This window comes from Theropithecus gelada, chromosome 12, assembly GCF_003255815.1.
Source record: "Theropithecus gelada isolate Dixy chromosome 12, Tgel_1.0, whole genome shotgun sequence".
In the NCBI taxonomy this organism is placed as follows: Eukaryota; Metazoa; Chordata; class Mammalia; order Primates; family Cercopithecidae; genus Theropithecus; species Theropithecus gelada.
The window spans coordinates 63,899,080-63,925,786 of record NC_037680.1 but is presented as its reverse complement, the minus strand read 5'-3'; the positions used below and the strand labels follow the sequence as shown (position 1 = coordinate 63,925,786).

Below are 26,707 nucleotides of genomic sequence, written 5' to 3'. Positions count from 1 at the left end.
TTACAGGTCAGGAAACGAAGACCCAGCAAAGTGACTAACCTAAGAATATTCAGGGCATTCAATCACAGTCAGAACGCAAAATGGAGCCTTCTTATTCCACACATAGTGATTATTCCACTACACTGCTCCAAATAAATCAGTTAGGCATACAATGTAATTTAATGGCTAATTTGTGAGGATTTCTAGAACTGTATCTGCCTTCAAATATGGCCAAATTAAAGGGCTCTAATGTTATTGGATTCTCCACCAATCCTCAGCTCTCAGCTGATTGCCTTTACTTGACCGCATTTTTAAACATTTTCTCTGTATGATAGGAAGATGCATGAGAATAGTGTGATATTCATACCCTACTTGCTTTGCAACCCCAGCAGAAAGAAAAAGCTTCCCTAATAACAACAATACAAATGTCCCAGGGAGAACTCCAGTGGTGTTGCTTGGACCACACATGTCCATGACCAAGCTAAATTTAATCAGAGGATTGTGCTAGTCTGACCAGATTTCAATCAGTTCCTACTTCAGTGATCAAGAGGGAGGTCTCACTTGAACCAGAGAGAATGGATTCTCTATAGGGAAAAAGGTTCATTTTTATTTTATTAAGGGAAATAAAGAAGACGTGCTAAACAGACAGTATCAACAGAGTTCCTCTACCTCCTAAAAGTTGGAATGTGCTAGTAGGTGCCATATAAATTTTATTTTGAGAATGATTGCAAAGCTCAATGTAACAAGAATATCATAGCTTTGCTTATGGACTGGTATGCAACTTAAAATTATAGCAGAATTGTATATTTTCTGATTTTATTGTTAGAGGGAAAAACAAAGCAAAACATGATTTCACATAGCATTTGACTCCTGACTTTGTGGAAGGAAAATAGGTATAAAGCTCTTATTCCAAAGAGCTGGAAAGATGTGTTTTGTTTTAGTGCTCTTTGAGCAATTAATTCTTTCCATATTAGATCTCCTGGAGGGGGAGTGTTCCATCAAGTACAAAGCATTTTTTTCAGGCTCCCTTCCACCTTTTACTAATTGGCCTGAGATTTGGCTGCTTGCCTCTTTCAAATAAAAAGAGGGTGACCAAAATCACCGGAAAATGGCTAATTATACCCACAATGGGAAAATTAGTCCCGTGAGTAAGTACTTTACAGTGTAAAGTGAAGTCCCAAACTTAATCACAAAATTATCTCTCTTTAATAGTTATTCAACTGTTCAATCTGGAATGTTCATTAAATAAGCAAATAAGCATAGAGTCAATGTTTTATTTTGTTGTTCCAGTGCAGTTAGGAAAGTCTATTATAACCAATTTAAAATAAGTGAAACAACTCAAAAAGTCAAATACTGCATGTTCTGACTTATAAGCGTAAGCTAAACGATGTATACACAAAGACACAGAGTGTGGAATAATAAACATTGGTGGTTTAGAAGGGTGGGAGGGTTGTAGCGGGGGTGAGGGATATGAAATTATTTAATGGGTACAATGTATATTATTCAGGTGATTGTTACACTAAAAGCCCAGACTTCACAACTACGCAATATATTCATGCAATACAAGTGCACTTATATCCCTTAAATTTATACAAATAAAAAAGAAAAAATTAAAGTAAAATTTGGGAGGTTCTATGTCTTATTTTTAATTGGCTTAGCATTATATTCTTTAAGAAGTCAATATTTGATTACAATGTTATAAAAAATTTGCTAGAGCTTTGGGTTATATATAGGCTCAGTGTTAGTAATTATGCAGTCATATTAACTAGATTGACATCCTATCTGGGAATATACTTATAATTCACTTTATTTGATATTTTCATAACTACTTAAATGATAGAATAAGGAAATAACCATATTATTTCTGCAGAAGATAAAAAAAACTCAAGATGCATGTGACCACCACCTCGAAATATAGTGTTAGTTTTCCACATACAGTGCTATTGAAATTATAGCAAATAAATGAAAATATGTATAATACGCTTACTTATATTTACAAAAATTTTAATGTGGTATAAGAATAAGTAATATTTAGTGAGGTCTAAGAAGTTTATATTATCTAATTTTATTTTTACAATAGCTTTCTTGTTTAGGAGTTATTTTGCAGACAAGAAAACTATTCTTAAGGAAGTTGTTTAATTTGCTAGTGTGTGACTGAGTTGGATTTTAAAAACAAGAAGTCTAACTCATATTTATAACCACTACAACTACTGTTTCTACTTGCAACTGGCATTAGACATCATCCCTTCATTGTGTGAATTATTAAATATCAGTTGAATACTACTTTAAAAATTTCAGTATCTCTCTGGATAAAGAAAAACTGTGTCATTAACCAGTGAGACTATATTAACAGCATATGCTTCCTTATATATGAATTTTAATGTGGATTTTAATAGTTATAATTAACTTTAGGCATCTCTTCAAAAATAAAATACTTTCTAGAAGTTTTCATGAGAGCTTTTAATGACTTTTAAAAATTGGCAATTTCTATACCAGGTCATCCATAGGAATTTAATGGCTTAAGTGTAATAATTTTCTTTTTTTTAATTACTTTGTTGAGTTTAGGCATTATTGGATCATTTTTTAATGTGTCTTATAATTTCGATTACTCTGTATATTTAAAAGTCTTGGCTTAGCGACTTTCTCTTAAATGCAAAGAAGATAAAAACTCAATGTAGCCAAAATTCAGAAAATGTTAATTTCTAGTCCTATGAGCATTAAGCCTGTTCCAATGATAATGGTGATAAGTTTAGCTTAGGGTACATGAACTTACCAGATTCCATTCTGAGACATCTGGAAAGGGAACTAATGAAGAAGTGTGCTTGCTTTTCTAATTTGGACTTTTCGCAATGGAGATGAGAGAACTAGACTTTTCTCGAATGGCCTTTCAAAAGTAAGAATAGCTCTGAAAAGAGGCGGTATATGAAGAGGTGAGAGCAAGATAAGTGATATTTTTTTCTTTTATTTACTTCTTTCTTTGGTCTAGATATCTTTTCCCTGAATTCTCATGTAATGAGAGAAAAATTATCTAGCCAAATGGCTCACTTTTTCCCCTGAGCTATTAGGTAAGAGGAGACATACACAAAGTCTTCCTGAGCCACAGGGAAAACAAAAACAAAAACAAAACAGTGTCAGGAGAGATTTGGTTTTAAGGATATTTTGGCTTTAGGTTGCTTGCAGTAAAAACTGTTTCTATATAACAATCATTTTTTTCTTTTCATATAAATTTTGAACTCTTACCCAAGACTTAATCCTTTTACCCTCATGCTTTATTTGATGAGTAGGAAACACCTGGGAAGGCATGGAATTTGCCCAGGTTCAATGAATGACAGAGGTAGGAGTGAGGAAGACATTAACTTCGTGTTTTAAATGTTGATAAAATCATCCCTCGCTAGAACCTCGTGAATGAGTTCCACGGAGAGTATTTGAAATCAATGAAGTAAGCCTCAAAAGCAGTAGAATACTGTTCTCCAACTTGATAAATACTTTTGTCAAGGGCAGAAATCTTAACTTATATCTCACTTCCTTCACCCTACCAAACTAGGTAAAAGTAAATGCTCAAGAAATAGGGTAGGATAACACACTTAATTTCTAGAAGAAATTTTCTTCATTTTAAAATGCATTTTTAAAGTGCTAGAAAATGAGACAGTACATGTGTTTTTATTTTGGTACCTTGCCAGAATGGCAAGTATGAGTTGTCAAGTCACTTACTAATGTAAGTTTTTTAAAAAAATTGAATATGACATTGCTAAGAAGAGGAATGAAAGAAGAATTTGTTGGGAAAAAGTATAAATGTGTTTGATGAGTACAAGAGACATGTAATGAGAAAACTGGTGGTTAAGCAAAATAACTGAATAAGCAAAATAGAAACATGTCTTTTACTTTATGCAAATAAACAACTCCATTGTCCAAGTCAGTATGATACAGGGCAAAGGGTAGAAATTTAAGGTCAGAAAACCTGAGTTCTGAGCTTGGAGTCAGACCTAAGCATCTTTGTGACTTTGGCCAAGTCACAGTTTGCATGCTGGATTTGCCTGGTTTGTTCAGTCAGCATTATTATTGCCATGACTAACAGAATTTGTGTATTTATGATTAAGCAAGTTTTTTATCTCTAATCATGTAATTTAACACTTGAAATCCAACAAGGTGAGCTATGATAAAAGTTATAGGCAACATTGATTTAGCCAGGCATTGATTGGCATTATCTCATTTACCAGTCACATTAACCTTCGAAAAACAGCCACTACTTTTATGCAAATTTTCAGGTCAGAAAATTAGTTTAGGGAGTTTAAGTGTATAAGAACTGGCATTAAAGATATATTTCTTTGACTTTAGTGTATGTCTTCTAATAAGTATGCAACAGAAAACAGGAAACTTAATTAACGATCAAGTTTTATACTCATTTTCTAGTTGAGTAAACCAAGCAGAAAATAGTTGAATTAATTTTCTTAAAATTACACAGCAATTTAGAAGCACCTTAGAAGAACCACTTCTAGCTAATAGGATTGTCTTGCAGGAGGATGAATGTATTGTAAGGTTAAGAGGAATGACTGGCTAGTTGGGAAGCAGAGTTACTACTTCAGTTTGATGGAAAAAAAATGTAATTTTTGTCAGGTAAGGATTTTTATTAGTTTTCTATCCTAGCTGTAACAAATGACCATAAATTTAGTAACTTTAAACAACACTTACTTACTATCTACCTCACAGTTCTATTGGTCAGTTCTGTTGGCTCGGTTGGTTTCTTTGTTTCAAGTGTTACAAGGTCAAAATAAAAGTAATGGCAGGGTTGCATTCCCTTTTGTAGACTCTAGAGGAGAACTTGCTTCCAGACTCATTCAGGTTGTTGGCAGAATTCAATTCCTTGTGGTTATAGGACTGAAGTCCCCATCTCTTTGCTGGCTTGAGGCCACTTTCTAGTCCTTGCATGTGGGCTCCACAGCAGAGCCAGCAACAAGGAATCAACTCTTTCTTATGTTTCCATCTTTTCTGCTTCCCCTTGTGCTGCTCTCTCTGACCCTTCACCCTTTCTTTTCTTCTTTTAAGAGCTCAAGTTATTATCTGAAACTAACCTGGATAATTCGAGATAACCTAGGTCAATCATTCTATTTTAAGATCCATAACCTAAATCATAGCTGTAATCAAAGATTCTGGTGAATAGGGCACGAAAATGTTTGTATGCCTATCATTCTGTCTGCCACGTGATTCTTCTGTCTATGCCAGGGATCCTCAACCCTAGCTATATATTAAAATCACCTGGGAAACTTGAAAAAATGCTTGTTCCTGGGCCCCAAGCATGATGACCTGAATCAGAAATTTTTGGAGTAGAATCGAGTCATTGGTCTTTTTTTATGACTCAGAAAATCATAATAGGCTTGAAAGGGTTAGGAATAACTAAAAACATCAGGTTTCTTCAACATGATTGACTTTATTTTATAAGTAATCTACTTTAAAAACACTTTCTGTATACCCTCTTTATGCAATCGCTTTGTTAGGGTGTGTAGCCACGGAGATGAATATGCTGCCTGCCCTATTCTTACTGTGCTCACAATCTCATGGCAGAGAAACATAAAGAAATAATTATAAAGTTACATGGTATGTTTTAAAATAGATATTTGAATAATTTGCTCTGGGAGTTCTGTGACATTAATAATGCCTGGGAACACTACTGAACATTTTGCTTGATTTATACTTTGTAGTTCATTTTAAAACAGTCTCACCACTACCTAGAAACAGTGAAATATAAGTGTGTTCAGGTTTTGGCATGTCCCAGTGAGGATGAAATATTTATATTATGCTTTCCCAAGTATAACAGGCCAAGAATTTACTTGGGTGCCTACTAAACATGCAGATTCCTAAATTCTTCTCCAAAAGGTTCTGTTCCAGAGGGTCCTTGGTGGGCCCTGGCCATTTTAACATTTTCAGCAAGTTTTGGAGGTGATTCTGATGCAGGTGGCCCACAACCTCACACTTTGAGGACGTGGTGTGTACTACATCAGTGATTTGGCACCTGCTCACTCAATCGCTTAAAAAATAATGCATGACTCAAATGACATCCTAAAGAGGACATATAGCTTAAGTTTCTTATATCAGTAACATGTCTTCAGGAAAGTGAAGCTTCTTTATGTTTTGTTTTACTAACTGCTTTACATATTAAAAGTGTGAGTGGTATTCCAAGCTAGGTTGAAGTGGGCACTAAAACCTTACACTGGAATTTCTTTTACATACTTTATTTGAGGCCAGGTGCAGGAGCTCATGTCTGTAATCCCAACAATTCGGGAAACCAAATTGGGAGGATTACTTGAGACTAGAAGTTCAAGACACCAGTGAGCTATGATTGTACCACTACACTTCAGCTGGGGCAGAGTGACATCCTGTCTAAAAAGGCTCTATTGGAAGTAAAGATAGTAACTTGCAACAACAATTCTAGCACAAAGACTTAGCTTTTCCAAAAGTAAGCAGTGAGAAAAATAAGTTAACCAGGCTCTTGCACTTTGACATTTCTTAGATTGTGTAGAATGATTGAAATAAGTTTCCATCTGCCATGCAAGTGTGGAACACTGGGATTGGAGTAGAGTGTTTATTCCTTGTTTTGATTCAAGAGATACGTAGCTTGTCTAATATGCCATAAGTAAGGGAAAGCATGTAATATAACATACAGCACACAGCTCAACTTTGCTCACACAAAGGTTCAGGTTGGTGAACCTTATGGCAAATTAAATATGCATAGAAAGTACATCTGTTAGCCAACTTTATAGTGAATGGATACATAAATGAAAAACAGAGTATGGTTTAGAGCCTGAAAAATCGAAGGTATTTCAAAAATACTGAAATAAAATATTAAGTTATTATTTTGCTTAATCTTGGAGTGAACATACACTCAATATTAGTGCTAGGCGACTCAATGAAAATAAGAATTATTATAAAGAAGCATAAATTAATGGAAAGTATGTATAGGAATAATACAAATTTTAGAAAATGAGAAATAGGCTTGCAAGGCACTGGTATGCATGTTCAGTATTTTTTTTGTGTGTTCTTATAAATATTGATTAAGTCACATTGGTTTCTAATGCTTATGTACAATAAAACATGCTTTTACACTATTATATGTCAAGAAAATTGCCCTCTTTAAATTTAAGTATTTGGGAACATTTTCTTGGAGGGAATTTGGGAAAATTGTCTTTGTAGATGTATGATATATTAAGAAATAAAACCAGAATGGTAAGTTACATAAATTCTTGAGTGACTAGGCAGTAATATTTCAAAAGTTATTTCAGATTTTAAGACATTTTTATTTTTCAGAGTTCTTTTTGTAATGAAATATATCATTTTTATTTTAATGTTGAAGATGTTGGGGGCCAAAGCATGGAAAACATTTTGAAATAAAGGGCTTTTAAAATTCTTTTCGATGATAAAGAAAATTATCTCATTTCTAGTAATAAAACACTTTGTTTAATTTTGAAAAAGGAAAATAAAATAGTACTTTTAGGAACTATGAGACTAGCAGCTCTTGAAGAGAAAATGCCCGTACGAACTAGCAGTGCCAATATGATTACAAATGTACTTAACGGTATAAATTAGAGCTTTCACAACTCTGAAATACTTTTCCTACTAAACAAACCTTAGAACACATGGAAAAATCCTCTGGCAGGCTTAATCACTTAACTTGACTTCTTTTCATTATTTGCCTGGTCTCTCCTTAAAATTAAATGGAAACTATTATATTTCATGATATAACATACAGTTCAGTTATCAGTAAATAACTTAACAAGATCTGAAAGAGATGAAAAATGATTTGCCTAACAGCTTTGGTCAACTAGCATCAATTGTATTTTCGTGAAGATATATTTAGAAAAAGCTAAATATATAGAGAGAAGTACTTGCTGAATCAGCCAATTAAAGGCAGTATGCAGAGAACCAATGAGCTAAAATCAAGGATTACAGTTAAACATACTTCTCCTGAAAACAATGCCATCATTTCATCTCCCAGTATGAGAGTCTATCTAAGTTGACTTTCAGCTATATTTGCAATGGCATTATGCACATGCCTTGCCATGATTCGTCTATTATGGAATTTGAGACCTCTTGGTGAAAGAGATGATTCTTCCATAACTGCCACTCACCACATGTGTCTGCTGGCAAGGAAACTTTGATAGGTCCTTTGCAAAGTAGATGACTCAAGTGACTTGCACTACCAAATGAACTGGTCATTACTAGATCTCATGCAGTGTACAGGTGTCCACTATGTGTTTGAATGGCTGCTACCTAAACTTGCTGCTCCATCTTTGACAAACCCAGGGGCCATATACCTGCCCCCTTGATTAGAAATACACAAGTTTACACAGTGAAAAATACAACCTTATTCCTAGTAGCACAATTGCCAGATCATCAGGGAATAGGGTAAAGAAGGAAAGCTATAAAATTGGAATTATTTGCATTAGTAAATGTTTTGTGAGTTGAATACTTTTTATTTATTGATATCAGGATGATTTAGTTACCACTAAGAGATATTTCACTAAGATACTTTTTGGGACTCTGATTTTGAAGTCTATTAGATAAGCAACAAAAATAATGGTCATGTTGGGTGAAATATTTTTCAAATATGTGGGGTTTAGAAAACCTTCAAACATGATTTTTGAAGCACTTTGCCCCTCAATATTTAGATTACACATGCATATTAAAGGAAATTTAATTCTGACTCATGTGTAGATCATTAAAAAATTATTTTGTAAAACATACCTGATTTTTAAATGGAATAATATTTATTTACATTGTTGCTAGCATATTTAAATATATATACTTTTATACAGAAAAATATGAACTACTAATATCTCAAGTATGTACTACAATGCCTTAAATGTGGCCTAACCTTTATGTCTTCCAAATGCAATACAGAAAACTACTGTTTATTTAATATCTAAGCAATCACAAAATTCAAAACTGAATAGTATTCAGGATTTTATTTTGTAAGAAAATAGACATGTAGATATAAGAAACACCCCCACAATTTTCATTGTCAGTACATATTCAAACACTATCTAAAACTTTCTAAGAAGATAAATTACAATTAGTACTTATTATCAGTGTTCTTGATTGTGACTTTAGGATCCTAAAGTACTTTACTGGTTCATGTTTTAATTCATTTACTCATTCACATATATGGTAAACATTTATTAACTGTCAGTCATAAAGGATGCAAAGATAAATCAGATATGAAACCAAATCTGCAAGAGAAATAGATCACATTTCCAGGTGACATGTGCATGTAAGAGCATTATATAATAATGAATTGTAAATTGCTTTAATTTTTTGTTCTTTAACAGAAATCCTAGTAAATTATCATTAATATGATAAGTAGGGTTCTAGGAGTTACTATGTCTGTTTACTATTTTCAAGTCTTCAACAAAAATGTATATAAAAATAAAAAACAAAAACAAAACAACTCTCCTTTCTTTCACCTTGCTATTAATACTTGATAATAATTAAAGCTCCACTGAGAAGATTAAAACACAAAATTTATTTTTAAAGGCAGTATAATTTAGAATGACTGTGGAATTATATGACTATAGGTACAATAAATAAAGAAATATTTATCTAACTTATAAATGCCTGAGGAAAATATTTTAGTAATTCTATGAAAAAAATGTAAATATCTAAAATCAACAATTTTTCAAGTGAAAACGACATAATCACTCTTTAAAAATTATTTACTCATAGAAAATATGTACATTCTAGACCAAGTGTGTTCTCATAACATAGATCTTTAATTCATATTGAAACATCACTTGCTGTGATTCTGATAATGCTATATAATAACTCAAATATATTGTAAGCAAAAGAGGTTTTTAAAAGTTGGAATCAATCAATAAAAGTATGACCTTAGTAGCAGTATTTTCTTTGAAGTTTTTAATGTATCATAGAAATAATTTTGGTCATTAGTATAATATTAAATTATTACATTTATCAATATTTCAGGTCTTGACCCCTGAATTTAAGAAATTCTTAAAGACAATGTCAAATATGATCCAAGAGAAAATGTGATTTGAGTCTGGAGACAATTGTGCATGTAAGTATTGGGAAATCAAATTTTCTCATGGTAAAATGTAATATAAACTAAAATATTAACTTATTAGTTACTGAATTAAAGTAACTTTGATTCATTGTTTTCTGTATATAACAACACTATTTTTATTAAAATCAATACAATGATTCGTGATATTTTGGTTATATTTTTCTCAAGATCATCTAATAATAAAAACCCAGACTACCTGATAGAAGGGAAAACAATATTTGAAAGATTGCTACCACTAAAAAGAAAACTACTACAACTTGACAAGACTGCTACAAACTTCAATTTGTCAACTACAACTTGACAAGGTTGCTATAAAACAAGATTGCTACAACTTCTAGGTGAGTCATTGGCGAGGGCTAGCAATGGCACAAATTGTGTGTGACAATTAATGGTGTGCTCTCATTGAATGTCATAATAAAAATAATAAGCAAAACATGTGAACATGTAAAAAAGTTTTTATAATTCTTTTTCCCAAATTAGCCCTTTAATAAAAATCATTACTAGTTTCCTAACAAAATTAAATCTAAGCTCACAGTTCAGTGGCAAATATCTGTTGATTGGAAATTTTTTCTCTCCTTTAAAAATAGTGTTTGCATGTTCAGTGTATTAGTCCGTTTTCATGCTGCTGATAAACACATACCCAAGACTGGGCAATTTACAAAAGAAAGAGGTTTAATGCACTTACAGTTCCACGTGGCTGGGAAGGCCTCACAATCATGGCAGAAGGTGAAAGGCACATCACATCATGGCAGCAGACAAGAGAAGAGAGCATGTGCAGGGAAACTCCCATTTTTAAATCCATCAGATCTTGTGAGCCTTATTCACTATCAGGAGAACAGCAGTGGAAAGACCCACCCCCATGATTCATTTATCTCCCACTGGGTCCCTCCCACAACACGCGGGAATTATGTGAGCTACAAGATGAGATTTAGGGGGAGACACAGAGCCAAACCATATCATTTAGTTAAATGAATATTATATTATATGGCTACATCCTGACAATATGTCAGAGTAGGTTGCTCCTGGACTTCACAGGGTGTAAGCATTTGGAAATACACTCTAGCATTTCTTGTCTCTTAGAATTAGGAAGCCAGTGGGTAGCATTTTAGAGGCCATTTTTCACTAGCTCAGAATTGTATTTAGTATTACAAATATTCAAACAAACATTTTATTTGATACACTTAATTCCCTGAAACCTTATTTCAATAATGTAGATGACTTAGGGAATCTTTTATTTCCTAATTTTTTAAAAAATTGATTTTCAGTAGTGAAGAATAATTTCTATTAAATTATAAGGACATTTTTATGATGTACAGATGTTGATTCTCAAGAAATTGTTTCAGAACAATTTCCTTCCTTAAATTGCTAAGCAGTCAGAAAATTGAAAATGAGATGAATACTTATAGAAAATAAAGGTAAGCTTTATAATAAAATGTGCTATCAAAAATTTTTATGTCCATGAAAACTCTTTATTTTAATGCCTTTATAATTTGATCCCAATTTTGGTAAAGGCAAAAAATGCAAGTTGTTTTCTAATTTCTCTCTCTCTCTCTCTCTCTCTCTCTCTCTCTCTCTCTATCATCTGTAAGAAGTTTTTCTGTTTGTAAGCCTAATTAAATTAAATTAAAATGTTATAAGCTCCTTAACATTTTATACCATAATGCTTTTGCAACATTTGCAATTTTAATCTATTTTAATCTGCTGGGCAGGGTGGCTCACACCTGTAATCCTGGCCAACATGGTGAAACCCCATCTCTACTATAAATACAAAAATTAGCTGGGTGTGGTGGCCCGCACCTGTAACCCATCTACTTGGGAAACTGAGGAGGGAGGATCGCTTGAACCTGGGAAGTTCAGGCTCCAGTGAGCTGAGATTGTGGCACTGCACTCTAGCCTTGTTGACAGAGTGAGACCATGTCTTAAAAAAAATGGTTAATCGGCTGGGCGTGGTGGCTCAAGCCTGTAATCCCAGCACTTTGGGAGGCCAAGACGGGCGGATCACGAGGTCAGGAGATCGAGACCATCCTGGCTAACACGGTGAAACCCCGTCTCTACTAAAAAAATACAAAAAAACTAGCCGGGCGAGGTGGCAGGCGCCTGTAGTCCCAGCTACTCGGGAGGCTGAGGCAGGAGAATGGCGTGAACCCGGGAAGCGGAGCTTGCAGTGAGCCGAGATCCGGTCACTGCACTCCAGCCTGGACGACAGAGCGAGACTTCGTCTCAAAAAAAAAAAAAAAAAAAAAAAAAAGATTAATCAAATCTTTAAAGTAAAATTATTGAATTATCGTGTAGTTTTAAAATAAATTTTCTGTTGAGAACCATCTGCATTTATTTCATAAATATTGATGAACTATACTTCTTTTATCTTCTGTTGCAGTTTATGTTATATAGCATATTTCATTTTGGCTTAATGATGGAGAAAAAGTGTACCCTGTATTTTCTGGTTCTCTTGCCGTTTTTTATGGTAAGCATAAAAATATATACGATTATGTCTGTTTTCGCTTCCAGTATACCTATAATTGATAAAGAATATTAAAGAAGTTACTAGATACAGAAATTAATTACATTTTTATATCCAATTGATACAGCAATAATGTGTTTTCATTCGGTGTATGCTTTTAGTCCTATAACGGGCATAGAATGAGAAGGAAGTGGAGGGGATCAGAATGGGAAAGATGAATACACACAAATGCGTAAGACACCAGAGGAAAGTAATCAGAGATTGAAAAAGAAATGGAATGACTCTATAGTACATGTTGTACATAGTAGAGAAAATAGTTTCAACCAGAATTGTAGATTCAGAGTTAGATCTATTAAAAAAGTGATTTTTCCATTGATGTTTCTCCCATTCTGCCAGTTGATTGACATATCTTGATTGCAAGGCAATTTAGAACCATGCACTTTGTTTTAAATTAATTTCCTCAATCATTCACTCAAATTAGCAGACATTGATGTTAAATTTGGGGCATGTGTGTACATAAGTGTACACACTCATCTGCCCCTGTACATGTATACACTGGGGATATGGGGCCCAAAGTCAAAGGTAGGCAAATAAGACAAAAACTAGATTGCTCTGCTGGAGGAGTCATATACTTCATACATTAATTTTATTTTTAATTATAGTAATGAATCACCCATATTTTTCTCTACCTCAAAATAAAATATTGACCATGATCTTATCTCATTATAAACATGAGAAACCAAGAGACCTACTCTTATCTACTCCTGTGGCAGCAGGAATTTTCTAGAGGTGTTTCCAAGCAAACACCACAAAGATGGAAACAATACAGAGAATACAGAAAACCTAAATGAGAAAACAAACAAACAAACAAAAAAACAAGAGTATATCCCTGTCAGCATTTGTATTTGAAAACATTTTCAAGTCTGGGAGCAGTCCAAATTCTGCACTTCTTAGATGATATCTTTAAGTTGACTTCAGCTCCCACCCTCCACTGAGTGAGCTGCATAGAACATTACTTTCCTGCAGGTAATTCTGTAACAGATTAGCAACTGATTATTGTAATTAAGAAATTATGACTCTTCCTCTTGAATTCATGTAAGATAGTGTATAAATCAGAGTCCGTGTTCCAAGTAGGGATAAAAATGATATGGATTTATGCACTTTTACGGACTTTTATGTGGTTTTCAAATATGTTACTTTTCTTGATGTTCCACATTTCCATTTATTACTTGTGTAGCACTACCATGACATAATTCTTTATTTGGAAATTAAAACAATAAAGGAATGAAAGAGTTAATGTTAAATGGTGGTCACACAATGGTAAAACTTGAGCTTGAGTGGAATGTCATTTTGACTTTACTAAATTCAACTTCCTGCTAGAAAAAAGAAATACTACAATGAGGGGACAAAGTAAGGATAGGAAGATAACAGCTTATGGAATATAATTAATAGAAATTATGCAAAAATTACTGCTAAAAGTGTTAAAAAGAGGTTTATTTGGGCTTCATATTATAAATCAGAAAAAAAAGTCATGTGAAAACTAAAGTAGAATTGAAGCTTAAAATAGTGCTACTATATTGGAAGAAAATAAATACACACCTTGTCTAAAAACATTACTGATGTGCATACAAGAAAAATTTCTATTTATCAACATCATAAATGATGTTGCCATTATTTTGATTATCAAAATATCATAACAATGGCAATACATTATAAGTATTTCCACGTGCCAGATATATCTCCTCTGTTATCTTGATGCTATTTTATACTATTTTACAATAAGGAAGCAGAGGCTTATGGACAGACAATATCTTGCCTTCATTCACAGAGCCAGGAAAAGCATTGGGGTCAGATTGGAAGGCATCTCTCTCTGGACATTCCGGAACACATATTAAGGAATGTCCTGGAGCTGGCTATCACAGGCTTCTGAGAACCAACTGTGCTTTCCCACTCTGCCAATGGTGACTTCTTGTTGGTGTTTTGAAATTGGACATGGTGGGGATATTTATACCATGGAAATAGCAAACACTACAAATTGGGGATTTTTCCCCAGAGAGCCAGTTTATCTCTCAGTACATCCCTGCACTTGCTGTTTTCCACTGTGACAGACTGCCTTTGACAAACACATTTTCATAATCCTTTTCATGAAGTTGATGTTGTTGTTTTTTTAATCCCTTAGATTTTTGTTACAGCAGAATTAGAAGAGAGTCCTGAGGACTCAATTCAGTTGGGAGTTACTAGAAATAAAATCATGACAGCTCAGTATGAATGTTACCAAAAGATTATGCAAGACCCCATTCAACAAGCAGAAGGTAAGCATGGCTACTTAATTGTAAATGCATTTGACATATTTTTAAAAGAAAACTACCCCCATTATATCATCATAAGTTCCTTAGGTCCATTGTTAAAAATAGATTAATTGCTACCTTTTTGTATATGTGCAGTTTTAATTATGTTTGAAGAACATTTTATGACATCATGTTATATTGCTTTTTAAAAACAATAAAAATATGTGACAGTGATCTGTTTAGTATGATTCTTTTTATGGTGCAAAGATATTTAAATCAAATAAGTATTAATATTAACACAAAAACACAAATCTTAATGACAGTTGACTTTTTCAGTTTATGTAATTGTGTATTTCTTTTTTCTTTTTTAAACTACCTGCTTGACAGGAGGTTGATAATAATATAATGAATACAAAAGTGTTGTTTTGCATAATACACACACTTTGCATAGTAGATTTGGTGGCAAAGTTAACGAAATCTAAGTGCTTCTGTTTTCATTAAGATATTCTTTTGCTTTTTTGGGTAACATTTATTGAGAGCCTACTAAGCACCAGATGTTTGCCTAGATTCTGAAGATAAAAGATGAGTGGCACAAGCAGAGTTGCCAGATAAAGCAAAACAAAAACAGGTCCTATATTTTACCTGGCAACCTTAAAGAAAGAGTTCTTTTCAAAATATCAAATGTAAAACTCACAGTAAAATAAAATTTAAAAGACTCTTTAGATATTTTTAACGTTGAAACCCTTCCAAGCCTTCTTGCTATCTATTATGTAAAAGTAGATTTTAAATTTAATTGTTGAACAATAGGAATATCTTTGTAAAGTTTCATAATAAAAGTATTCTGTGGTAAAAGAAGTTTGGAATCATTGCATAATACATCTTCTTGAAGTTTCATAATATACTTTGTAATTTTAAATACCGTAGAAAGTCTTGCAATAAAGAGCTATTTTTATTTCAACTTTGGGTCTCTAAAATCCATTTGACCAGAGAAACTTTTTTCATGGAATACCTACTTACATCTCACTCAAATGCCATAAAACACAATTTCAAAAATTCTGCACCTTGCACTCTATCACATTACCAATGCTGTAGTGAATTAGATAGATTCTTTTGGAGCTGTGATATGGACATATCTGAGATGCTTTCTAAAACTACATCAAGAATTTTTTTTCCAATAGGCCATAAAATGTATTTTATCTAGAAATATATGGATTCAAACTATTTAAATAATTGTCCCAAAAATGACAGGGCAGAAAACATTATCTAGGGAAACATTAAAATATTGTTGTTTTTTAGTTCAATTTACTTGAACTTACAGGCCATCAGAATTTTGTTCTATTTTCATGAGGCCTAGATAAAATCCGATATTGCTTTGCAAATCTGTTAAAAACAATAAACATCTCATGCAGCAATCAAGGTTCTATCTCTACCTGACAAGTTAGAAAATTACTTTTGGGCCAGGTGTGGTGACTCACACCTGTAATCTCAGCACTTTGGGAGGCCAAGGTGGGTGGATCAAGAGGTCAAGAGATTGAGACCATCCTGGCCAACATGGTGGAACCTCGTCTCTACTAAAAATACAAAAATTAGCTGGGTGTAGTAGCGCATGCCTGTAGTCCCAGCCACTTGGGAGGCTGAGGCAGGAGAATCACTTGAACCCGGGAGGTGGAGGTTGCAGTGAGCCGAGATCACACCACTGCACTCCAGCTGGCTACAGAACGAGACTCCGTCCCCCCCAAAAAAAAAAAAAAAGAAAAGAAAAGAAAAGAAAAGAAAAGAAAATTACACTCTTGATTATAGACTGTTACAACATTTGAACATTGGGTTTAATTTACCTATGCCTTAAAAACAACTATATATCTTAATGTAAGAAGTTCCTTCTTTAATTTTGGAGAAAAATGTGAGATTATTAAACATTCTACTGTATTTGAAAAGAAAAGGAATGAAGAGCCAGAATTTGGTGAAGGGGCCTAAATAGGTATCTTTCAGGGTTACAACGGTATAATAGGAAATAGTGGAATATTGATTTGCTTGCTTCAGAAAATACTAACAGCTTGCCCTGAGAATATAGTTTCTAAAATGAAACATGTTTCTAATTTCCCATTGTTTTCTTAATTTAAGCATAGGGACACTAATTAATCACTACATTATGGCTAAGGACAACTAGCAAAGACCATTTGATTTATTAAACAAATAGCTATCTTTGACAATTAAAATCAAATCTAAACTTTATATATTTAGATATTTTAAAATTGAATTTAGAATTTAATTCACAAATTATTATAATATTACTTGGTGGGAAGTCAAATAATTTCTATATATAGATTTTTATATAATATCTGCATTTTCAGTAGATAGCCTTTACTCCACATCAGTGTGAAACCACTTTTAAGACTATGTCTTCATGTATAAGTAGAGGGATTTAATTATCCCTAATTTTTATTTCCCCACTAAGGCGTTTATTGCAACAGAACCTGGGATGGATGGCTCTGCTGGAACAATGTTGCAGCAGGAACTGAATCAATGCAGCTCTGCCCTGATTACTTTCAGGACTTTGATCCATCAGGTAAAAGCAGAAATGTATCTACATATATCCTTGACATCTATTTAATAAGCCCGAGGTTAATTAAATTACTGTTTTTCCTTTTTTTTTTTCTTTTTAATTTTAAAGAAAAAGTTACAAAGATCTGTGACCAAGATGGAAACTGGTTTAGACATCCAGCAAGCAACAGAACATGGACAAATTACACCCAGTGTAATGTTAACACCCACGAGAAAGTGAAGGTATGTCATAATTCTGAATTGAAATTTAACTTACACTATCTATTTAAACAGCTTGTTAGCTTGCTTGTCCAATACTGTATTGAAGAAAATAAAGTCATTATTCCATTCCCTTATAAAGTCTTTTCATAATATAATTTGAGAAGAATAATGAAGAAATATATCCGTGGAAAAAATTATTATTGATTTTGTCATTACACTGAAAAAGCAATCCTGTTAGGTAAGAGTGTCATTTACAAGTCAATGTTTCAGTATTAGCGTTTCAAATTTTCCAAAGAAAACACACCTTAAAAGTGTAAGAAAAGGAAAATCTTTCATTTGCAGTGGAATTTCTAGAATGACCTCTGAAACTGCGCTCAAGTAAACAGGATAAGCCCAGCAGGGTTTAAAGTGTCCTGGCTCTCCCTCAGCAGAAGGCTCTCATTCTGACTGGCTCTTAGGTCACTCGCATTAACGATCGCATCCTTAAACACTACACATGGGAGTCAAGGTTAATTACACTTTGGCACTATAATATAGTTTCGATAGAAAACGCTTGCATGTATTTGCATGTGTTTATAATAGAGGCAGTTTATTACAGTGATTACAACTGTGAGTCCTAAAACCTGATCTCTTCTTTCTGCTTCTTACCAGCTGTTTGACCTTAAAAAAGCCATTTTACATCTCTCTGCTTCAGTCCCCTCATATATGAAATGAGGGTAAGAATAGATTCCGTCCTCATTATTTTCAGAGGGATTGATTTAACATAAGGGAAATACTTAAAAGATTAACATATAGTAAGCTCTTGATAACTACCAGCTATCGTTATGTTTATAAATAGTGTATTCCCAGCTTATTCAGATAAGAATTGGAAGAAAATTATACAAATACACAATAAAGTGGTAGGTTACAAATAAATGGAATACAGACAAATAAAAATAAAAAAGTGAAAACCATGAGAAAGAACACATTTGTGCAGATCATAGAATCTTCTAAGTTAACAAATTGAGATTTGCCTCTGAGCTTCAAATTTGCCAAGGAAAAAGCAACTCAGTTGGAAAAGAAACCTTTATCTGGCATTTAAGTCTGAACAAAACAAATCATCATGTAGCATTTGTTTGAAGGTGCACAAAATATAAAATACTAGTTTCATATAGTATATAATCTAGATCAATAAAAGTATTGCCTTATAGATTTAATATTTGACTTCCAATTTTTTAAAAAAATATTTAAAAATAAAAAGGCATACAACTTATAAATTTTGATAATTTCACTGGATGGGTATTCTTCATTCCAGACGCATTCAAGTATTTATTGGTTTGCAAACTCATCATTGTAAGGCTATGAGATCACATATTTCTAAAAATATAGTTTATTAAATTGAATTTGAACTTATGCATATGTAGGATTATAGATACTTATAGTATTGATATGAACCAAATTTTTTTGTTTATACAAATTACAGACTGCACTAAATTTGTTTTACCTGACCATAATTGGACATGGATTATCTATTGCATCACTGCTTATCTCGCTTGGCATATTCTTTTATTTCAAGTAAGTAAATTTAAAATATTTTAAGAAAATTACTAGATGTGTTGGGTGAATGCCCCATCATGTGCATATTTATGTCATGTCTGACAAAATATACAAATATAGATGATTTATAATGTTTGAAATAAGTTGAATGTTTAAAATAAGTTGAAATTAAGTTGATCTCAGCTTTGTAAAATATGTAGAGGAGATTGATGAAATATCTTAACCTGAATTTTACAAAATTAGTAGGCATATAAAAGTGAAGACATATAATAAGGAGTCCAAACTAATATACAAACCTAACTGTATTTGCTTTGGGAACTGTTAAATATTATAGGCCTTCTTAATTGTGTGTTTAGCTTTTGGCCAATTTTAATAACAGAGTAAGTGTCCATTTTAGAAACTGGAATTTTGTGCAAATAATAACAATGGCATTTAACATATGTCATCAAAAATATAATGTAAATACACTTTGTTTAGGGTTTTTCCTGGTTTGGAGGATCATCATTAAAAAGGTGTGACTGTACTTTCAATTTTACTTGTAATTCACTCCTTTTTGAGGAGGAAGAGTCAGCTCCAATTTTTTGAACACAGCAATCAACAATCAATTTTAAATTTCTAGAAAGTTAAATTCTAAGTCATGCATGCATTATTTTATGCCTTCACAAGATTTTCATAATTTTGATCATTAGTAATAATTATAGAATTCAGTGTGACAAGAGTAAGTAGCTATGTTTCATTGTATCTTCATCAGCATTGTCATCATCTTCTGCTCCTTCCGCTCCTGTGGCTGCTACCGCCGCCGCTGCTCCTTCTCTTTTCTCTTTCTTCTTCTCCTTCTCCTTCTTCTTGTTCTTCTTTTTCCTCCTCCTCCTCCTCTTCTTCTTATTCCTCTTCCTACTCTTCCTCCTTCCTCCAACTTCCTTCTTCTACTAATTTTAGACAAAGAATATATATATATATATAAACCTATAATTTTAATATCCTATTAAGCAATTTCTTATATTTTTCTAGTTTTATTTCATATTGTTTCTACAGTTTTAATTATAGCATTTAAATATTTGAACTATTTTTATAACAGCATTATATAATTAGCACTTTATATGTTACTAAGCAGTTTTTAAACAACCATTTGAGCAGCTAAATAATTTTTCATTTAGTGAGTGTACAAAAGTTGTTATATAAATTCTCTATTTCTGAGTATTAACATTGCTTTCATTTTTTCCAATTAAAAAACACTGCAATGGACATTTTCAACTATAACTTTTCCCATAGTTTGTACTGTTTTCTCAGGCTACATTCCCAGAGTCTTGGGATTTCTTGGTCAAAGGGTATATATCTTTTTATGGCTCTTGAAACACATCGTCTCAAAAATATCTCAAAATGAACATGTTCAAAACAAATTCATAGTATCTACCTCCTTCTAACCCAAGTTGGTTTTCTTCCAGAGTGACCCATCTTTACAAATGACACTACCAGAAATCCAATTACATTGGCCAGAAATTTAAGAGTGATCCATGATAACATTTCTCTCATTTTTCTTCTCTGTCACTCTTTCCTTATACCTGGTGAACTTAACCTTTTGAAACCCTTCTAATCTATTCCATTTGCTGATCACTACTGCCATCACCAGCAGTCTTGTTCTATTTAGCTTCAGTAAATTCACTTTCTCTCTTCATTTAATTCTAAACAAGGCAGCCAGAATAATAGTTTCAAATATTTAGATCAAATATTGAACTGATTTTGCCATTCTTTGCTTTAAAATTTTTAGATTTTCCATTGTAATTCATATAAAACCAAAATCATTAACTTGCCCTGCCTGTTATCTTTGCCTCCTCCCTAGTCTAATTAAATGTATTTATCTTTCAGATCTAAATTTTAGCATCACTTCCTCAGTGAAATCTTCCTGAATTACTCATTGTAATATTTCCAGAATTGCAATTAATGATAGTAGATATAGGGTAAAATTTTAATTAACATTTGGAAGACCACTGTCTCTGCAAATTAAAAACTAATACAGCTGAGAGTCTTCAGATTAAATGATCTCTTTATGTTGCATGTTATAAGTCGAAATATCCAAGCACATTAAATTTTTGAAGAGGATAAAGATAGGAAATACAACAATTACATTTGCCTGTCAAAACCAGTGGCTACAGGGAGGACAATGGTTTCTAGAATTCTAAGTCATACGGTCCCAAACAAGTTGGAATTTAGTAAAGATAAGTAAAGTCCTGCACCAATTTCCTAAAGTCAAATGCAAAATTAATTATGTTCCTTCATGTGAAAGAGTCTAAGATTTAATGGAAAATGCTTGCTGTGAACTAATTAGATAAGAGTAGAGCTGCCAAGTGAAAACAATACTGCAAGCCAAATGACACCAACAAATGTACAGTATTCAATTTTAAATCTCTAATCAGACCACTTATTCACCTGGCTCACTATATGAGAGCAAAGCAAGATATCATAAAAATTAACTTATCAAGTGAAGAAACTGAAGAAAATACCAACTGATCAGGGCATCAAGGTACCATACCAGGAGCATTAAGCCAGAAAAAGACAAAATATATAAGGCACAATGTATGACTTCAAGAATCCAAATTACTATAATTAAGAATACAGTTGGTATAATAACAAACAGAAAAAAAAGCTCAATTTAAAAATAAAAAAAAATGAATATAACTAAAGAAAATGTAATGAACCTTGCCATCTGCCTTCCTGTCACTCAGGGTTTTCAGACAGAAATTAGCTGTTAACCTATCAGGAAAGTTGAAGTAGATGGCTTTTCTATCCTGGGTTCATAGCTGGACCTGAGGATCTGTAATGCTCTTTCCAAGCCCAAGAATCTACGAACGAAACAGTAATTTAGTAAAGAGGATTAGAATGAAAGAGTTAACTTTTTAATCAAAATATACAATCTCCATATCAGGGAAGTTGGTATCTGTCAAAGTATTTTGCAAGCTTAATCTACACACGTAAACTGTATTTCTTATTGATAAAGAATTGGAATCAAGTCATGTTCAATATTTTTATATCTGTCTTTATGTATGTTTCATTTAAGAACAAATACTATTCAACTGACACTCACAACTAATTTTAAATTTTAATTGAAGGGTTAAAATTTAAAATCGGAGAATGTTTATTTCATCTATGGAGAAGTGCTTTTTTAAAAATGATATTGTGTATATATTTACTAAATTATTAACTTTAAGGATGCAACCTGTAGGCACATTCCTCATTCCGAAAGAGAGGCCAGAAATTTGGTTCTCCCAAATACTGTTCTCATGTTTTACATATAAATAGGCCAATTTTTTAGAAAAATAATATTTTTTTAAAATAAAGATTACTGTGTGCAATAAATACATGCATTTGTTGTTTGCTAAAATGCCCATGCTTTTAAACAAGATGTATAACATGCTACATAGGCAAAACTTTGTTAAAGGAAATGAGTGTCTTGCCAATATAAGAAATTTGACCTCTACATAAAAGAAAAAATACGTTTTTCAAATAATTACCTTGCTTCTACTTGAAGTTTTTACTGAAAGTACAATTAACTGTTTATTCCATATAGTGAACTGAAAGGAAAAAAAAAAGAATTTTTCAATGGTGAGTTAGTATGAGAGGTATGAACTTGAATTGAGGCATAACTTAATTTTAATGGATAGTATAAGATAATGATTAAGACATGGGATGTATTCCAAACTTGTCATGTCTATTTGCTAATAGTATGGACTTAGCCTGATTTTGCTTTAAATAAGCCCCAGGGATGTGTGTGTGTGTGTGTGTGTGTGTGTGTGTGTGTGTGTGTTTATAATGGGTCATGATGTTATTTAAAATACTGGGCAAAGTAGACTCATATAGGACCTGGCATTTAGGAGCCCCTCAATAAGTAGTAAGAGTTACTAATTTTTTTATTAGACTATATCAATCATACAGGCACTCAGAATACATTTATGTAGTCATCTGAAATACTCATATGTAACAGTAATACAAAGTAAAATAAACAAAACAAAACAAAACAATGAGTGTTATTCTGGAGATACAAAGACCTGGGGGACACTGAGAAAGGAAAGAACCATTCTAACTCATAGAATCTGAAGATTCCTGAGGTGATACTCTAATTGAAGCAAATGCTTCAATGATGGGTAAAACTTCAATAGATAGAAATTATAAGCCATAAGCAGTGAAGAGATTGTCTAGTCTTACACCTAATTTTACTTATTTTCTAATTAATTAAGTAACATTTTCAAGATTTCTCCTGATCTGTGTTCTAGTTCACTTAATTATTTTAATTGACTCTACAAATCTTTAAAAATGAATTTGAAAAGAAAGAAGCAAAACTGCAAATTTTCCTTTATTATTATAATTCTCAGGCCTTAGGTAAAACATGAGAAACCGTCTTCAAGTAAAACTCATGTAGAGCATTTTAAATATTTTCTGTATGTCTAGATGTGATTACAGGAGACTGTGTTCTTTCTTTCTTTCTTGTTTTAGAGATAGGCTCTCACTGTGTCACCAGGCTGGAGTGCAGTGGCACGATCATAGCTCACTACAGCTTCAAACGCCTGAGCTCAAGCAATCCTCCCCCACCCAGCCTCCCAAGTAGCAAGGACTACAGGCACACATCACCACACCCAGATAATTTTTTAACTATTTTTTTTCTTTAGAGATGGGGTTTAATTATATTACCCAGGCTGGTCTCAAACTCCTGACCTCAAGTGATCCTCCTGTCTCAGCCTCCCAAACTGTCGGGGTTACAAGCATGAGCCACTGTGCCCAGCCTGAGAGTGTTCTTTAGACAGGCAGAATTGGTCTCAAATTCCACTTTGTCACTTACTTGCTGGGTACCATGGAACATGTTTTTTCATTTCTCTAATCCTCAGTTGTGTGTGTTAAAAATGCAGATCATATTAGTATCTACATCATAGATTTGCTATAAGGACTGAGATGATGGCAGGGTTATCAGTGAGATGTAGTGTTAATCAGATTGTCTGATTCAAAAAATGTTATCTATGATTGGCATTGTTCTCACTTCTTATTAGTCCATTACAAGGTTTGAATATAAATATTTAGCTCTGGTAGGTATGTTATATCAGTAAGATCTTTAAAAACAAAATTAAATAGTTCAGGTTCTAGTTTTAAATGGACCATGTTTATAAAGAAAATATTCATGTAAAAAAATAAGTAAACATTGAACATTTTTGTAACCAAATTAATAATATAATTACGATAGGAAAAGCTATGGTTAAGTAAATCAGTCAAAAGTAATAAGACTTTTTTATGACCAGAAGCTAACATGTAGCTTACTCCATTTTTGAATCAATATTAAGGAATTTTTAGTCTTTGAATTTAGATATGTCTAACATTTATTCCACAGAATTATCTACCGGACATGTCACTAGAATTAATGAAAATAATTTTATAAAGTTAGCTTTATGAGAGCAGGAGTCACCTCTGCTTTGTTTCTTTATACATCTCAGGGCTTAGCATAGGATCTTGCACATAGCAGGCGCTCAATAAACTTTTAAGGAATGAAGACATGAACTGACTTTGAAGCTAACATATAGGACAGACTTGCCCATGTCTTATCTGTGACCTTCAACATGTCCCTTAAGATTGTCTGGCCTTATTCGTCTCCATCAACAAAGAAAGGCATTAGACTAAGACTCTAAAATTCAAATCAGTAGAAGCATCTGTGTAAAACAAGATGAAAGACTCTGCAGCTAGATCCAAGGAAGAATAGGGTCACCTCAGAAAATACTGAATTTGAATGGTTCATGAATCATGTTCTTGTGAAGTCAGGGGCAATAGAAATTATTAGCTTTCGTCCAACTAACCCGAAAACAATTCCTAGAGGAGCTGATGTTTCACAGAAAATCATTCATTGTGTATAAAAATATCTATTAGCAGATCCTTTCTGTTTCTTAACCCAGTTCCTGATACTGTAGTTATTCTTGCTTACTCAGTATGGGAATTTTTTTCCCCCTTCTTTGGTAATTGAGGGTCACTGACCCACCCTAATAAAAACCAAGAACCATACAAAAAATTGATTTAGGATACTGTTTGTTATTTTTTATTTAGAGAGAGAAAAGTCTGCCACTCATCCATTCTTTAAATTAGAAACAGAGAACACAAAACAGTATTCACCAGATATACTTCAGTTTTATATTAGAGCCAATTTAAGGAACAAGTCAGAGCAGGAGATAAAAAGAAAGGGAACAGAGAGGGAGGGGAAAAGAGAAAGAGACATAACTTTAAGGCTTGCCAAGCCCTGAGAGGCAATGACTCTTAACTCGTAATGATTCTTGGAAAAACAAAGTGGAACCCTTTAGATAAAAAATAAATAAATAAATAAACTTTACTGGAATTAGTTACAAATTATATTTTAATTACTGTTTAAAATCAGAGAGCAGAGCAAATCTCACTCTTACAACCTAGACAAAAGGCTTCATCTTTTTTCCACAGAAAAGAGAGCATATGACATCTATCCAACTTTTATAGAAAAAAAGAGAAAATGCTGTTGTTTTTTATTTTATTTTATTTTATTTATTTTTTTAAAGAACATCTTTGCTAACATTCAGACACTGACCCTAAACAATTTAAAAGCCAAGTTGCATATTTGGAACTATGTAAACAATGATATCTTCTGTAGGTACTTGCCATAGGTCCCAAATAAAATTCAGAAAAATAACCTCTATCCAATTGGTAGATCAAAGCATTCAAATTTAACTTATTAAAATAACCTGTTATTGCTTGTACTTCTGCTTCTCAGTACAAATGACCAAAATTCTCATTTTTTTCTTAGATCACATCTGAATATATTTAAACAGTATTGTGAACTGTTATCTCATTTCCAGTTTCTTCATATTTTTTTTTCAATTAGAGCAAGTATAGTTTTTCTTTAAGCTCTAACTTTTCTCTGAAAATTGTGCACGATTAATCTTTGTTGTTGTTGTTGTCGTTGAAATGGAGTCTTGCTCTGTCACCCAGGCTGGAGTGCAGTGGTGCCATCTTGGCTCACTGCAACCTCCACTTCCCCGGTTCAAGCGATTCTCCTGCCTCAGCCTCCCACATGATTAATCTTTAAACCATATTTAAACACAGCTATTAATGAATTTCTACGTGGAAACCTATAGAGTTTGCTCTACTAATTACCCTGATGTTGTACGTGTTTTGACATATTGGAACTTTGACTTTTCATTTATTTAAAACCTGGCAATACTGCACTGTCAGAGGTTTGACAAGGACTGAGTTCAAAAGCAGTCATCTAGTGTTCCCTGAACAGCACACCCTTCACTGCCTACCCAGCATAACCCTTGCTCTCTTAACTCACGGTACGTTCATTTAGTCATTGTAAATTTGTTATACACTATGGTCCTGAGATATAGCCTATTCTGTGGTCTGTATCCCAGGCTTCCTTCAGCTTAACATTAGATATTATTTATTTAACTTTTTTTTTTTTTTTTTTTTGAGACGGAGTCTCGCTCTGTCGCCCAGGCTGGAGTGCAGTGGCGCGATCTCCGCTCACTGCAAGCTCTGCCTCCCGGGTTCACGCCATTCTCCTGCCTCGGCCTCCTGAGTAGCTGGGACTATAGGCGCCCGCCACCACGCCCGGCT

At 33.2% G+C, this 26,707-nt stretch overlaps 1 protein-coding gene across 3 annotated transcripts in view; it reads left to right on the top strand.

The window, feature by feature from the left end:
* Positions 1 to 26,707, top strand: part of CALCRL (calcitonin receptor like receptor) — a 102,741-nt gene that overhangs the window by 49,010 nt on the left and 27,024 nt on the right. For 2 of the 3 annotated variants that reach the window (XM_025404550.1, XM_025404552.1), the window contains 7 exons: positions 9,952 to 10,042; positions 10,217 to 10,386; positions 12,426 to 12,512; positions 14,689 to 14,821; positions 17,253 to 17,363; positions 17,469 to 17,581; positions 19,023 to 19,114. In XM_025404550.1, coding sequence (XP_025260335.1) covers positions 12,429 to 12,512; positions 14,689 to 14,821; positions 17,253 to 17,363; positions 17,469 to 17,581; positions 19,023 to 19,114 — 533 coding nt within the window. In that variant the 5' untranslated portion in view covers positions 9,952 to 10,042; positions 10,217 to 10,386; positions 12,426 to 12,428. The remainder of the gene's footprint in view (positions 1 to 9,951; positions 10,043 to 10,216; positions 10,387 to 12,425; positions 12,513 to 14,688; positions 14,822 to 17,252; positions 17,364 to 17,468; positions 17,582 to 19,022; positions 19,115 to 26,707) is intronic. The other variant, XM_025404551.1, reaches the window with a different exon arrangement.